Consider the following 17,389-nt stretch of genomic DNA (forward strand, 5'->3'; position numbering starts at 1 on the left):
GGCAGGCTCATTAACACTTGCCCAGATTTGGGCACTCAAAGTTGAGAGATGTCAGGTTAGAGCAGTAATGGGGAACCAACTACTCTGGCAACCTTCTGACTCTCAAGCTGACTCCCTGTGGAAAAAAAGGTTTCATGAATATGTAAAAGAAGACAACCCTTGCACAGAAGCTTGGTGGAGAAGGGAGCAGCCTGAAGGTTGAGCAGGCAAGCTATCAACACCAAAGAGTTCAGTGCTGCAACCAAACGCCATTACCTTCATGTATTTTTGCACTAGGCATTGGAAAGGCTGAACCTCTAAGAAAACAGGCAATGTTACATAAAATATCCTTCCAAGACCCTCTGTTACACGACACAATGTTTGAACCCCAAATGCTGATATTTGCTGCACAGGTCTTTTGAGCTACATGATTTAGTACATTAGCATTACACTGCCAATCCAGACAGAATGGAAAAAAATTATTTGTAGGAACAGATGCAGCTGTGAGAGACGGGAAGAACAAAGGAAAAACTGACAGCCAGTAAATACAGGAGAAGACCACTAGAAGCTGGAAGGAAGAATGTGGGCCACAATAACTACAAAATTATGCTAGGCCATTACAGAGAAGGCAATGAGATTAGTACAAGCATACAGGGAAGGTAGTTCTTTCTGTGTCCTAAGAGAAGACTTATAAGCCATAGCATCTGTCCCTGTCTTTAGAAAATAATTCTGTTCATCACAACACTCCCTCTGAAAAACTAATCCCTTGGCATCAGTGCTCAAAGTGTGTAATAACCTACAGACATGTCCACAAATTCACCACACAGGCATGTCCACAACTGCTCTTGGAGCTTCCTGGGAATTCCCCTGGCTACTTAAGCTTTGGCAATGTTAGAAGGTCATGCTGGGTTAATGCCTTATGTATCCTGAGATCTGGATTTTAGCATGATGGTATCAGCACAGAGGATTTGACTGCAGCTGCTCAAACCTCATGCAACAAAAATTTCAGTTTGCATCACTGAGTTATCACATAAAATGGAGGGCTGGAGTGACAGAGCACAATGAGTTAGGGATGGTGCCAAACAAGGAGCCTGGTACTGTTAGGAAGAAAACCTTAGATTCTTAGTCAATGCCCAGAGACAGAAGTGTTTCACCTCACAGCCTACTTCAGCAAAGTTCAAGTGTAAAGACATAATTCAGTATTTCCAGCACAAATTATTTTTCTCCTGTGAGAAGGTAATAAATGACATCTCACAATATACCACTGGGTCATTATATTACATTCTTTGCTTTGCTAAACTACATGATGATATCCTGGAACACTGAATCTAAGGAAGTGAAGTTAGCTGGCCATCACTGCAGATGAAGTGTGTGTTTGTAAACAACTACATTTTGTACTTGCACAAAAAAAGACACTGCAATCTACCTCTGGTGTTTTAGGACATTTAAGTTTCCATTAAAATTTAAGATATTATTTAACTCAGGATGCTGACAAAGAAGAGAATCCCTCAAAATGCCAATCTACTTACACACTCCTGACTTGCTTCTTATGCTTGTGAAAATCTCAACTGCATGTAGTAACATTAAAAAATACTTTCTCATATGAACATGTGCTTCAGGAGATGACAGTGTAATGAAATATTTGCTATCACTCTAATGCTTACCAGCTTGTAATTCAAATCAAAGGTTTACAGGCTTGTATAAATAAACACTGCAGCAAGAACCTATCTCTGTAACACAGAGCTAAAACAGTCTTCTATAAATGTTCTGAATAATTTCCTTCTAAATTTTAACTCAGCCATTGAAACTGCATAACGAAAAAAGAGATAGATACAAGATGCAATGAGGACACTTTGCCAAGAATTCTGTCTTTCTCAGGAATTTCTGTTGACTACTAGATCCTAACAGAATTTAATTCTGCTAAAATCAATGGGTATTTTACTGTCAGCTTCAACGACTAGGATATAAATAAAGGAATCGTATTCAAATGGAACATAGAAGGATATAATAAAATTTCATCACCTGCACTCATCAGGGTTTGTACCTAAATTAAGCACTGAACCTACAATAAATAAGTACAAGAGCTTAATGTGAATAAGCCAACAATGCTAGGAAATCTGTATCTTTGTCATCTCCTCTTAGTTTTCAAGTACTTTTCTTGTAAGAGTCTACACAGGAGAAAATGACCAGGATGGGGCAGATAGTTCTCTCTAAAACAGAAGAGATGATGGATGTATTCTCCAATTCTGATGTAAAGGCACAGCATGTTTCACACTGCATTCTGCAGATAGTATTCCAAACCCACACAATCTTGCATTTCATACAAATCAAAGGATATTTAGGAAAGTGAGTGTCCTTTACACAGTGTGAGGAGCCCAAGCAAAACAAATACGATTTACATTATCACTAAAAAAATTCACAGAATTTTCCAGAGAAGCATGGTAATAACCTAGGTTAAGTTTTTCACTGTCTTTCTGATGAAAATATGAACTCTTAACTTGAAATGTAATTATTTTTCCCAACTCCTACTTCACAAATATTGCACCACTCCAACTTTTTTCTTCTTTTACTTACTTTGAAATTTAGTATTGCTCAGAGTTCTCTTTCAATTATTCTACATTTGTTGATTATTTTAATGCACTGCAAATCTGCACAAAGAGGAGCTTCTACTCTCTCTCCAACCACAAAAATGACATTCCACTAGTGTCTGGCAACTTAATTACTGCATGTTTTGGGTTAAGACACAGAGTTACAGCAGGTAGATGAAAGAAGGTGTCTATGTGCTTATGCACGTACACCCACTTAATTCGTAAACAAGAAGTTAAAAAAAAAAAACAAACCCCACAACAAAATCTTCCCAGATTCTTCCAGCTTCTGTTAAAAATTATTTAAAACTTTAATTCTTTCACTTCATCCACAATTCTGAAGACTGCTGGCTTTGTCTCTCTGCTCACATCCAAAATGTCTAGAGTAATGTAGTGGGGAATTGAGAGACCAGCAGAGGAAGACCCTACAAGGGCAGGCCTGTGATGAACAAACGTTGTGTACACCATGCATCCATAAAAACCACATGCAAATCCTGACAAGACAACTTCACAGCACATAATAGCCCAGTAACAGAGTTGAACTGAGGTCAAGCCTGGAATTACTGATTTTAATTGTCTCCTTCTAATTTTTTTTTATCCTCCTGGCTTTTTTGTATTGTAAGATCACAAATAAGTTGTGTACATATTGGTTCTGAATAAAACACTGAAACATGAGTTTATTGTTTCTTGTTGTTGGAACTTCCTAGAGGAAAAATATTGCCAAAACAATTTAATAGTGTATTCAAAATTAAGAGTGCATTTTGACCCAAGTGACTATAAATTAACCTAAAAAAAAGAAGAGAGACAATAAATTCTTCATTTTCCAAACAAATCAGGAAAATAACTGCAACAAAAGAATATTTCAAAGAGTCACTGAACAATACTGAGAAAGTATGTCTGCTAATCAAGGTAAGGACAGCCCATTTGGAGGAAAGACTTCCACAGCTTGAGGCTGGAAGCTCTGTGTTTGGAGAAATGTGCTGTAAAATATTAAAATATTTCAGTGTCGTTAATTTTTGATATCCCTTCAACAAAACCAGGAGAACTCCATTTCACTTCTCATAAGACTGTGATTTCAGGGAAGCAAGACATGTTTTCTGTAGAACACTTGAATGATGTGCTTCGAATTTTTTTCAAAGGTGAAGCTTTTCCCAAGATCCTCACATGGAGGATGGTCCTCATGCCTCACTGTTGCTCAAGGCTGTTGCCAAATATCGCAGTACCAATTGTGACAAGCACGGGAGAAAGGGGAGTTTTCACAATAGGAATTGTGCAATCAGATTAGCCAGTCCAAGGAGGATTATAAAGATGTGAATAATCAGTGCGGGCCACGTCAGCTGCCCAGCACGGTGCAGGGAGATCATGTAGATGAGTGATGGATACACGAACACAAAGGCCAGACCACATGTTGCTCCAGAGTATCTGAGGAAAGGGAGGGAAGAGGGGAAGAAAAAAAAGAAAAAAAAGAATGAATGCTTTGCATTTATTTCTTGTCATCATTTCCCCACACCAAACAAATGAACAATCTGGATGAATACTGACTATCTGCAATCGCTAAACATCACTTTCTGCTCCTTACTGACCTCTACCTCCTTCACTAGCACTTAATTACCACTCTCTGCATTGTTCAGCTCCCTGATTGCTTGTACCTGCACTATGACATGGCTCTGTCCTTTCAGCCACACCCTGTGATGCTGTTGGGGACCAAATCCCTTACTTAAGCCTTGATGTTTCTGCTTTCTTTGGGGAAATTTGTCAACATGCAGCAGAAAGAGACGTCACAGTGCATCCTCTATTAAACATCCTTTACTGTCAGAACTGCAAATCTCATCGCATCCCAGCCATCTGAGAACACAGATTAAAGCATTTAAATATAGAAATGTTTCTGAATCTGCAATTCTTACTTTAATTTATTTAATGAGCGTCTAGCAAATAACTCTTCAGACCTAAAAGGAACAAAATGCCCTTCTGGTAACATGATCAACCACAGCAAGGGAAACATTTAACTGTTCTTTTTCTAACCTATCCCTTGCTTACTAAAATGTTCTCGTTACTTTCACCTACTAAGAAGCCAAATGTTATTAAGCAATATATTTGAACATTCCTTTCCAAGGAAGGATCAGTGTGACTTGCAAGCATGCAAGTTAGACTGTATAAAGACAATTTATCTGCTGGAAACCCACTACTCACTGTGTTTGGTTACCATGCACAATATAGACACATTAGAAGAGATAAGCACCAGTTTGCAAACAGTGGTATGTATTGCACAATGTTTAACCAAAATAGGTATCAGGAAGAAGAAATCCTCTCCTGTCAGGGTGTTGAGGCATTGGAACAGGTTGCCCAGGAAAGCTGTGGATGTGATGTCCCTGGAAATGTTCAAGGCCAGGTAGGATGGGACTCTGAGCAACCTGGTCTAGAAGCAGGTTATGGCAGGAGGTTGGAACTAGGTATCTTCAAGGTCCTGTCCAACCTTAAGGTCCATTCTATCATTCTAAGAGTCTGTGATGACGATTAACTTGACAATTTCTATTACTGGAATACAAAAAAATTTTCTACAAGGAGAGACAGAAGAAAAAGAGGAAAATGTCCCTGGAAATGTTCAAGGCCAGGTAGGATGGGACTCTGAGCAACCTGGTCTAGAAGCAGGTTATGGCAGGAGGTTGGAACTAGGTATCTTCAAGGTCCTGTCCAACCTTAAGGTCCATTCTATCATTCTAAGAGTCTGTGATGACGATTAACTTGACAATTTCTATGCAAGGAATACAAAAAAATTTTCTACAAGGAGAGACAGAAGAAAAAGAGGAAATCGGGAAAACCCTCAAAGATCAGCCACTGAGCAAAAAGTAAGTTCTTTTGCTACTTTGGTCAGACCCAAACCTGTCATTCTGGTTTTATAATTGCAGATTTCGGTATTTTTAAACACTTGCCTCTCCTGGTTGCTTTAAGAAAGATGCAAACCAAGAATAAATGACAATGCATATAAATATGTTGACACCAAAAATAGTAAAGTAAGACTCTTTATTATTTCCTCTAATATTTTCTCATTATAGAAATCCTAGCTTTTCATCAACATGGTAAATTTAAGATATCATTTAGAGGCACTTTGATGCCACTTGCTTTCTTGCGTTTTTATTATGGACCTTCAATCCAGGTTGAAATGTCTTACTACAAAATAGAAACTTGGGAGAAGTACACAATAACAAAGCAACTTTTCTTCTGGTACCATATTCATTTATGAGTAGAGTTACAAGGTCCTAAGGCTCAGCTCCGGTAAAACTCAACCACCTCAGACACAGAGGCAGAATAACAGATGTCAGAACTTTGCAAGCTGATTGTTTACCCACCAAATCATTATTTACAACTTAAGAAGGCATAAGCTTCACAAAATATAAAGGTGCCATTATTAGCACTCCTTTTCAACATCAAGACACAAATATAGTAACACCACAGGGAAGCTCACTGCAAGCAACACTCACCTTATGATACCTCCTATATTTGGATAAAATCTTGCCATTGCTACTCCAGCTCCTACAATGGCTAGGTTCAGGACAAGCACATGGAAAAGGCTACAGGAAAGTGAGGAAAGAGTATTAAAATCTGTTACATTTTTTACAAAATATCACCACCGGCCTTCATTTAATATTTAACTGGTACATGGATGGTGTTTTCATTTGCATGACTCACTCTATTAAAGCTAATTAATTTCACAGCAAACATGTCATCTACTGAATATTCAGAGTGCCAATTTCTAAATATCTAGTATTTTGACTCAAAATATTCTTAAGGAATAAGAATGTGTAATTTGGCAATTCTTATGAAAAACATCATACATGGTACTCAGCATTCAAGTATTTCAGATGGATATTCAAATGCCAAAGAAACAATACTGTATAACTTAATTCCCACAAGAAAAAAATAGCTTGTTTGCAGAATGATCTGAATTGCTCAAAGTGAACTAATGGAAACCAGAAGAAAGGCAAAGATGCATCAAGTGGAAAACATTACAAACACTATTAAAATTTGAACTCTACTGCATTTTGATAGAGGACAAACATTTAAAATGTTGGATGTTTTACAGTATATGAACTGCAATGAACTTCCTTGCTCCTGCCCTATTTATGCTGAATTTTTTTGCTGAATTTGTTTTTACAAATTATTTCCTGTTGCTTTCCTTTTGCATTAAGGATAAGAAAAATGGAGATTTTCTGTTCTGCAAAGATAGCTTTTACTGCATCAGACAAATTCAGTGCAGTTATGCACAGAGCTGAGACTCAGGAAAGTATCAGTTTTCTTTCGGGAATATGAAATGTTGGCATATTTTAGCCTAAGGTAAAGTCAGGAAATAGAATAAAAACCTGTGATATTTTGGTCACACAGCTGTTTCTATGAAAGGAAAAAAGAATTCTCACAGAGGAAACATACATACACTTACAGGTTTTGTTTATTCTTCTGGAGGATATGGTTTCCTAAAATATACAAAACCTGTAAGCCAAGGCTAATTTTTTCTTCACTGTAGAAAGTATGTGTATTACAGAGGATCTAACTAACTAACAAACTTTTAAGAAGTGACAACTTCCATGGCTACGGGTGAAAGGCTGCCTGCCAGCTTCCAAGTTAGGAAGAAAGATTAAAGACATAGAGCAGTCTTATTAAAGTTCAGGGAAATGAAGGCAATTAAAGCACAAAGGAATAATTTAAGCTATGGACTGTTTTTGACCTTCGATCTTCAAAATTTATTTCAAAAAGACAAAAAAGATCTTCAATTTTTTACATGACATTTTTACAGTGGTACAAGAGGGGTACCTTAGAGATCAACAATTGCCATGAGACTACAGCAGCTGCGTAAGATCAAAAAAAACTTAACTGAGTATAAATCTGGTAAGACCCCATGAACAAAAAATAAAATCCCAAGAATCAGACTTCTTAGGGACCAAATGTGTACACCTCTCTAATACTGCTAAGGAAAGCCAGTTAACTGAACTGTTCCCAAAAAAAGTGTCTGCCATTAAAAACAACTTCCTCTCTCCTACACGTGGCAGATCACAAATCTTACTATCACACAATCGAAGAAGAAAGTTTATGGACACAGAAAATGACAACACTTCTTCCACTCTCTTTTTGCTGAGATTATTTTTTTAGCAAGAGGGACTAAAACCAGTGGAGGCTTACTAATTCAAAAATGTTCTGCAAATTTGTCAGTTCAAAATATTTTAGCAGAAAACCTGAAAAATCTCTGAAGTATTTTATTCTGGCATGCTTTGAAGATGTGATGTTGTTGTTCAAAGCTGTTGTTTTTAAAAAAAAAATTACTTCTAGATTATTTTAAATTTTGAAAGTAAATAGGAGTGTCTGTATCTCTGGTGTGAAATGAAACATTTCTCAATTTCTTGGTCTGGGAAAGGATTATTGGGTTGAGGGGGGGACAATGTGTTCTGGCTCAACTGAAAACAATGTTCCTCAAATGCTGAAGTCTCCAAAGCAATTCAGTACTTGTAGAGTAGTGGTTTGCAGTTTTCACTGTCAAAATTAATCAGATTCCTCAAGAACAATACCAAAATCAGAAGGTCTGAAAAGACTTTGCACCAATCTGTTTCAATATGAAAGATTACACTGCATTTCTCCCCTGGAATGTCCTTGCTCCTTTCTTTACTCTTTTTAGATTGGTACAAGAGGGGTACCTTAGAGATCAACAATTGCCATGAGACTACAGCAGCTGCGTAAGATCAAAAAAAACTTAACTGAGTATAAATCTGGTAAGACCCCATGAACAAAAAATAAAATCCCAAGAATCAGACTTCTTAGGGACCAAATGTGTAAGTTGTAACCATGTAACCATAGTTGTAAACATGACAGGTATTTAACCAGCAAACCCTTTATTTTACCCAGGCAGATAGTCACAGTTCTCAGCTCAGCTCATCTACAGGATGGGGAAACAGTCTTGATCTTGATGGAGAGAAAGGCATTACCATTGATGAAAAAAACCCTACCCTTCCGAATAAAGTAAAATCTGATACCTAGGGCTACAAGGAGCTACATTATTTGAGACAGTACTTTTCTTAATACTCTGGAGCTCCATTCAGGTATGTTCCAGACACGACAAGCATTTCTCATAGCCCGTGACATTTTAGTAAGTCCTGAATTGCTCAGGTTTAGCCTGACTTTACTGGCTTACAGTAAAATCAATGTTCACAACACACTGCAAAAGGACAGTCAGGAAAACAGCATTTGGAGGCAGGGGAAATAACCACACCACTGCTTATTACAATTATATGAAGAAAAGTATTCAGAGGACATTAGTGATTAGAAAAGATTTGGCCTGTTTGTGCTTAATCATGCTGGTCACATACAGGTGTTTCCTAAGTGGCGTAACTTTCTTCATCATGGTCAATGGCAGCAGAGTTGGGTGGCCCATGCCAGGGCTGGACTGTCTGCCTGGGCAGCCTGGTCAGGGCTGCTGCTCTGAGGCACAGGTTGCGTTGCCTGAAGGAGGCTGTAATTCACAAAGGAAGCACACCCATGGCAAGTATTTTATATTCTGTCCTCAGTCTCCACACTCTCAGCTGGGCAGATGAAGATTCTAGCTCTTTCCTATAAAGGAAATCACTGCTCACTTGCAAAAATCCTGCAATCCCACAAAAATGGTAATGGAAAGGAGAAGAAAAAAATATTAGAAGAAAATGCAAGCTTTCCCCTAAGTCTTGCGTTCTTCTCTCCTGGCAAGGTTGACCTTTCAGATTGACAGAGTGGAGAAACAACCTTGTATGCCAGAAGATCATTAAAGGGCTTGATCCATCAAGTTCTCTCCCATTGAAGTGATAGCTACACTTAAGTCACTGAACAGCAGTGACCATATATATCCAATTAACATCTATATCTAATTAGCATCCTCAAAGTAAGAATCGTGTCAAAAACAGTGAAACCAAACCCTAGCACAGGAGAATTTAAAGACAGAAACTGATTTTAAATCCCCTCCAGTTTTAAGTTCTCTCAGAAGTTTCAGACTCAGCATGGAGTCACAGGATGAACACACACAATAAGGGAAACTGGAAAGCAAGGAAAGGAGAAAATTAGGATCACCCAAATAAGAATTTTTGAGAGGTTTCTGTATCTAAAAATGCATTTTCTTCCTGGAAATCTCACTCAAGTGACATTGGTCAAAAGACAATGAATCACAACCTTTAAGAGAAGCTAGGCAGAGGTTAGAAGAAGAGCAGACAAGCAAACATGCATGCAAACAGAAGAAATGTATTTCATTGCATCAGAACACATACATCTCTGGGAGAACTGGCAGGTCTGCTGGGCTACCATGGAGTAAAGGGATGACAATTATTAAGGAAAGCCAAGTGATTTTTGTCTATCAGCTTATTTAACCTCTCAGAACAGGAAAGATGCTATAAAGTTTTAAAAAATCCTCAGATGACTGTTTAAAGCACTTTATGGACACCATATAATTAATAAAGGGAATCTGTTACAAATATTACTGCAGCAAAGAACCAGTAACAATAATAAAAATTTGCTTTCTGTACATATAAGAAGATCCAGAGTCAGGCAAGAAACAGCAGATAAAACATCTGGCCCTAAATCATCTGTTAAATGACACCATTACAAACATATCTCATTTTAGAAAAAAAAGCAATTACCCAATACACAGAATTTTGGCCTTCCTTAACAACACCAGAGAGAGCAGAGAGAGTGAACAGTTCCTTGGGTTTTGTCCCAGTACATCACTTATCTTGTAATCCGTTTACTAACATACATTTTGCAAAATAAGAGAAGACATTAGGATGTCTTCTCTCATTTCTAAATCTTTTGCAGGAAGTAGAGAAAGGCTGAAGGATTTGTGGATTGAGTGCACCATCAACACCAAGCTGTGTATGTGTATGATGCAGTGGACATGATGGAGGGAAGGGATGCCATCCAAAGGGATCTGGACAGGCTCGAGAGGTGTGAGCATGCAAACCTCAGGGAGCTCAGCAAGACCAAGTAAAAGCCGCCTACACCCAGACCATGGCAATTCCAGACACACCCACAGGTTGGGCAGAGAAGGGATTGAGAGCAGCCCTGTGGAGAAGGACTCAGGGGTGGTGGCTGATGAAAAACTCACCATGAGCCAGCAGTGGGTGCTCCCAGCCCAGAAAGCCAAGGAAATCCTGGGCTGCATCCAAAGCATCATTGGCCAGCAGACTGAGAGAGGGGTTGTACCCCTCTGCTCTGCTCTGCTCTGCTCTGCTGAGACCCCACCTGGAGCACTGCATCCAGCTCTGGGGTCCCCAGCACAATGACAAGGAGTTGTTAAAACAAGTCCAGACGAGGGCCAGGAGGTTGGTGAGAGGGCTGGAGCACCCCTGCTACGGGGACAGGCTGAGCAAGTTGGGGCTGCTCAGCCTGGAGGAGAGAGGATTGTGTGGGATCTCACAGACACCTTCCAGTTTCTGAAGGGGCCTATAGGGAAGCTGGAGAGGGATTCTCTGACAGGAACTGGAGTGACAGGGCAAGGAGAAATGGGTACACAGTGAAAGAGGGAGATTTAGTTTAAATATATGGAAGAAACTGTACTGTGAGGGTGATGATACATGAACAGGTTGCCCAGGAAAGCTGTGGATGCCCCATCTCTGGAAGTGTGCACGGCCAGTATGAATGGGCAAGTGTTCAAGGCCAGTTTGTATGAGTAACCTGGTCTAGTCAAAGCTGTCCCTGCTGATGGCAGCGGGGTTGGAACTAAATGATCTTCAAGGACCCTTCCAATCCAAACCACTCTATGGTTCTATGTGATGATGCCTGTAAGAAGACATGTGTCTAGCTTGTCTCCATGTGTCTTTGATTTTAAGATAGGCAGAGACACAAGTCACTTGTACATAAGAGCAAGGAGAATCCTCTTTCTTAGACTCAAGGATGCTTTTGCTCTCGTCCTCACTGTTGGAAGACAAGACTCTCATTGCCTTTCAGATAAGCAAGCTCCCACTGTTCAGCTTATGTGTACTGGGAAACCTGGGAGAAAAAAAGTTACGTATTGTCTGTTTAAGCTTTTAAGTTTGGAGAGGATAAGATGCTTTATCACTCAAGACTATGGGTTAGTAGGATACATTACAGGTACACAGTAAAGAGTTGTTAACAGAAAAAGAACACTACACAGTAAAAAGCATGACACAAAAGAGGTGAAAATCCAAGTCTTCAGACAATAAAAGATCCCTTGAAGATGAGTATGTAGTTTCTCATTATAATCCAGTTACAATCCATGGTTTTCCAGAAAAAAATTGGATATTAACCACGATGTTGCTTTTGGTAGAATTTGCCTTTGATTAGATAAAAAAATCTAGACTATAAATTTCAAACAGGAAACTAATATCTTAGTGCTTTATTATAACCAGTTTCAGATAAAGAAAAAGGGGTAAAACCCAGATAATGATATTGATCTGAGCAATACAATCACACCCAGGAAATAAAAACTATATGGCAGCCCTGTAAACGTGTAAGATCAAGCTATTTGCTTTAAGCTGCATCCATACAGAATCCTATGTACTCCACTTATTAACTTAATGGGTATCTGTTAACTCCACCCACAGCAGCAGGAGGAATCCACACCTGCAAATAACTGCTGATGTGAAGAAGCCTGGCTTTTAAAATCAGTGAGCTTCCATGTAAAGCAACCAACAACTTAAAAATGAAGATAGGAAAATTTCTAACGGAGACTTGGGCCAAAACAGTGATTCTGTTAGGTGTTTCTGACTTAGATGGTTTTGTTGGTTTTGTTCGGACAATTATGTCAGAAGGCAAATTTGTAAGATTTCTCTCATCTGCAAAGAAAACCTAATATAAGAAAGTTGCAGCTATGAAAAGGTATGTGATTTAGCACATAGAATCACATGGTTAAATGAGGCTCGGGTGCCAACAGAGAGATCCTGCTCTTTGCCTCCTTTTTCATCCTCAGACAAAAATTTTCTCCAGGCATGTGACCCAGGATATTCTCCTCCATATATTCACTTATACAGACATCTAAGAGGTAAAGCATGAATCTATACAGATCATTCTTATTGCCCAAGAGCTGTTAGCCCTGATTAATGAGGATTTTGAGAAAAGAACCCAACTGTATTCAACTGTTAGTAGAGTGCTCATTTTCCTACACAAAAAGCTACAGAATTTAATATTCCAAGTAGGTTGTGCAGAGTGAATCAACAGGCTCTCCAGTAAGAAATGAAGTCTATGTCGGTAACAGCAAAAGCTTCATATTTGTAAAACATTTCCCTACAAAAGCAGCTCTGGGGAAAACGAAAAATACTGAACTTTTTCCTACAGAGGTAATAAAGTGCTACTAAAGGAGATTTGTCAGCTTAGATGACTGGTGAGAGCCAGTCATGAAGACACATTTCACAACCAGGTAGTAAATCTTTACTATCCTCCCAGAGACATGCTCTGTGCTTGCTACCATCCTCCAGTAAGTCTTCACCGCATAGAAAAAACCAAGGGCTGACCTTGTAAATGCACAGAAGCCAGAGCCTGAAGGTTAATTCAGTTATTTCTGTGCTGTATTTGAGACACCTGGAATGCTAGAGAGTGAGAGAGAGCCCACCAGCCAGAACATGCTACCTTATCACTATAGGTTGGAGAGGCTTATATGGCTTCCTAGAAACCATTTTTGACTCCTCAGAAGCTTTAAATACTTCACTATAAGGAGTCTTAAAACAGAGTACATTTAAAAATGAGTGAAGCTACCCACAGGACATCCTGGAGACAAGAATCAAGCAAGCATCTGCATCATCAAATTCGTCATATGTGAAGGCTTAAAACAGCAAGCTGGAATTAACCTGAGAAGAGACTGGCATAAAGCTGCAGGTTCTAGGAGAGCCCACGAGGGAAATGAAAACCAATCTGGTCAGAGAGTAACTAGAGGGAGGAGATAGGAAAAAGCATATCCACATAATATAAAGGACAAGACTATTTCCCCGTGGCTGTGAAATCCATCTTTAGCACTTAAATAAATGGCCTTGTTTCCAGCAGTAACTTGCAGCAGTTCCTAAAAATCCCGATGTTGAACTGCATACAATTCTGAGTTAAAAAAGGCAGGCACTTATTTCACTGCCTAATTTTAGGCATTCAGTTTCTAGAACCTATTTCAGGACTCAGAAGAAACCTGAAACTTGAAACAACATCTCTGCAGACCTGAACTGCTGATGCCACAGAGGAAATATACATTCCCTCCTGAGATTTTTTTTTCCTTTCCTCCATCAACAGTAATTCACAATACAAAATAAGAAACTTGGAGATAAATGGCAACTTCTCAGCTGTGACAAATTCAGTACTCTGGTACTCCAAATATAAATGTCCTAGGTTTTATTTAAGAAACCAAACTAAAACTGAAATCTGCATCAGCTATTCCCTGGAGTACAGACACTGTACAAATGCAAGGGTGTGGCTCATCTCTGAAATTAGCATCTGAAAAGCTATTTTTATAAGCATAGCAGCAGCCCAGATAGCACAACTAACAACTCACTGAGCTATTAGCTCTGTTTAAAAACAGATGGATGATTACTAATCATTCACAATCAAAACAAAGATGGCATGCTGAAAGGTCAGTATCTGGATTGTATGTTTTTCACAGCTTAAGGATTGCTAGATGAAATGCTCCTGGATGAAACAATTTTTTTTCCTGTACAACTTTTATTTTGTCATATAATTGCATAACCCAAAGGGACTGTGTTGACAAAATTATATTGATAAAAGGAAGAGCTAAACTAAAACAACCCTGCTCTGGCAAACTGTAACAGTCCTGATCTGCAGGCATGCCTATTCACCCTGACTCTACAAATTGTGAAACTAGCTTATGAAATGAACCTAAAACCAAAAACCTAGCCAAATTTCTGATAACAGAAAGCCACTTAAGGAGAGTGGGCCAGACTATTGTCAAGAAACAGACTTCTTACCTTGGGTAAGCATTTCCAAAAAACTGTCTTAACAGCTGAACTCGTGCCAAATAGCCCAATAGTGGGTATACAGTCATCATTTGGAACAGCAGGAATATTCTTGCAACAAATGACATGATGTCATCACTGGGAAAGTTATCTAGAAAATTCTAAACATAAAAATAATGTTACACATCAATGGTGGCTTGTTTACATATATCTGCTGGCTTTTAATATCCATATGCCAGAAATAATGGGACAAAATCCAAACAATTACAACTGCTAAATGAACTCCAAAACATGAAAAACCCTCTCCCTCTTTTACAACTGCCACAATAACAACCAATTTTGAATATTACTAAGCTGATGTCAGCGTTAACATTAGTATTACAAAACAAATTGCTTTCTGATCTTCTGAATATCCTCAAACAATCCAGGCTGTGAAAAGGCCACCTGACCTTTTAGGCAGATGGATTCATATGCTCCTTTTATCTGTCATATCATACCTACTTACTAAAAACAGTTATTTAGTGAGTAAAACTTCACTACATACAAATGAGGAAAGGATCATATATTCTAGTGGGAACATCTGAAAAAGTATGATAAGACTTCAACATCATAGAAATATACAAACAGCTTCACAAGTACCTGGGACAGCTACAGAAAATAAATGGGAAGAAAATCACTCATTATCCGTTATTTAAGTGTGGATTTAATTCTGTGAAATTATTTCAGGTGTTAAAAAAAATAATTTCATGGTTTAACAGTAGTACCAGTTAAATGCTGCCTTATTGCTAAATATTGTGCCAGAGCTATAGAACACCTGGCATAAAATGGATCCCCCACTGACAACTGCTATCTCTGAAGCAATTTAGGGTGTGGAAATCAGCTTTGCCTGTAAGCAGATAAGAGTTTTTGGCCTTCAAAGGGTATTTCATGTGGTGCTATTATCTGAATAACTCTGCTGGCAAGGCTCACCAGAGTGTCAGACTCCAGAGTGTCAGACTTCAAAAGTAATTGCAGCGAGGACTCCTATCTAAACAAGCTTGCTTTCACATTCTATTTCTTCTGGAATCCCAATGAGTCACTGCACACACTTCTCAGGATTAAAGAAGCTAAAGAAATGAAAAGCTCAACTGTTCACTTGTTCATTTTGGTCCTTCACCACTTTCGCAGAGTATTTACTAAATGTTTGTTTTTCACCGAAATATTGGGAACCATTTATGAATATAAATGAGATAACACAAGCATTACTCATCTGTTCGTGGTAGTGCCCACGAGGTGTCCCACCAACTGACCACATAAAAGTGGTCATCAAGGCATCAAGCACAGATGCTCCTGCCAGGGTGAATCATGAAGCAAGTAGCAGTAGTTGGGGTTTTTTTAATTGTGTATTTATTGGTAGTGTCCATGAGGTGTCCCACCAACTGACCACAGTCAAGCACAGATGCTCCTGCCAGGGTGAATCATGAAGCAAGTAGCAGTAGTTGGGGTTTTTTTAATTGTGTATTTATTAAAAGGTTAAGGACAAATATATTTATATTTTTATATATCAAATATAAATATATTCATCATGACACGTATTAGGAAGAGCATTGCCAGCAGGTTGAGGTAGGTGATCCTGCCCCTCTACTCAGCCATGGTGAGGCACATCTGGAGTGCTGTGTTCAGTTCTGGGCTTCTCAGTACAACAGACATGGAGCTCCTGGAGTGGGTCCAGCTCAGGGCTACAAAGATGACCAAGGAACTGGAGCATATCTCTTACAAGGAAAGGCTGGGGGAGCTGGGCCTATTCCTGTTGCACCTCATTGGTGTATACAGGTGAAAGGAAGGTGCCAGAGGTGATCTGGCTCTTCTTGGTGGTGCCAAGCAATAGACAAGAGACGATGGGCATAAACTGATGCACAGAGAGTTCCAGTTGAACATGAGGAAGAACTTCTTCACAGTGTGAGTGACTACACCATGAACAGACTGTCCACAGAAGTTCTGGAGTCTCCCTCACTGAAGCTATTCCAGAACCATCTGGATGCAGTCCTGTGCCACATGCTCTGGGACGGCCCTGCTTGAGCAGGTAGGCTGGACCAGATGACCCACTTCGGTCCCCCCAAAAAACCCATTTTGTGATTCCATGAAATACGTACTGCAGTAGAATATCTCACCTGTTCAATGCATTCTTTGGATAATGGTGGAGAAGGAAAAGACGCAAAAATTATCACTCCAACATAGAGATATGTTAGTCCAACCAGGAAGTATGCAATAGAGAGGTCTCTCACCTGAGGAAAAACAAGATTTTATTTTGGTCAGCACTTACACGCAAAACCAGATGAAATAAAAACCTCATAAGAAGATTTCTATTTCATGTATTACTGTTACTTTTACATGCATTGCTTTCTTATATTGACTACTATCACTTGTACATTTTTATTTTTACTTCCTACTGTGTGGATGGAGACTTCAGACCTGGTTCTGATCAGAGGAGAAAGCTGCAAGGAAATACCCCAAAGTGGTGCTAGACAAGTATTGTTTATTTCTCAACATACAAAAAAGGCACCATGAAGGAGACATGCTAATAGATGTAGCATGTTACTCCTGATGCATAAGTATACACTAGTTATTAAAACAAACAAGGAATCCCTTCTACATTCGTACATCCACCTACTAAGACCCTTGGAACACAGACTCTCCTGTCTAAGACAGAAAGTCCAGAAAGCCCTATGTTAAATTTCTTGTAATGAATACAATCTTGCAATCAAAGACATTAGTCTACCCAACTGCAGATATAATACAAAGGAATTTAATCAAAGGTTTTAAGGAAGTAGTGTCAAAGCTAGGGTCCTAAATCCACACATAACTACACTACATACACTTAGGTATGGATTTAAACCTAAACTTCAATGTTCAGTTCTGAAAATTTTGGCTATCTTT

General features: G+C 38.9%; 1 protein-coding gene across 3 annotated transcripts in view; it reads right to left on the bottom strand.

The window, feature by feature from the left end:
* Positions 1-2,851: 2,851 nt before the first annotated feature.
* Positions 2,852-17,389, bottom strand: part of SLC38A9 (solute carrier family 38 member 9) — a 38,821-nt gene continuing 24,283 nt past the window's right edge. For all 3 annotated transcript variants that reach the window (XM_039709828.1, XM_039709827.1, XM_039709829.1), the window contains 4 exons: positions 16,624-16,737; positions 14,486-14,634; positions 6,044-6,133; positions 2,852-3,986 (listed from right to left, as the gene is read on the bottom strand). In XM_039709828.1, the coding sequence (XP_039565762.1) occupies positions 3,821-3,986; positions 6,044-6,133; positions 14,486-14,634; positions 16,624-16,737 (519 nt within the window). In that variant the 3' untranslated portion in view covers positions 2,852-3,820. The remainder of the gene's footprint in view (positions 3,987-6,043; positions 6,134-14,485; positions 14,635-16,623; positions 16,738-17,389) is intronic.

Source organism: Passer montanus, unplaced genomic scaffold, assembly GCF_014805655.1.
Source record: "Passer montanus isolate IOZ18808 unplaced genomic scaffold, ASM1480565v1 scaffold22, whole genome shotgun sequence".
In the NCBI taxonomy this organism is placed as follows: Eukaryota; Metazoa; Chordata; class Aves; order Passeriformes; family Passeridae; genus Passer; species Passer montanus.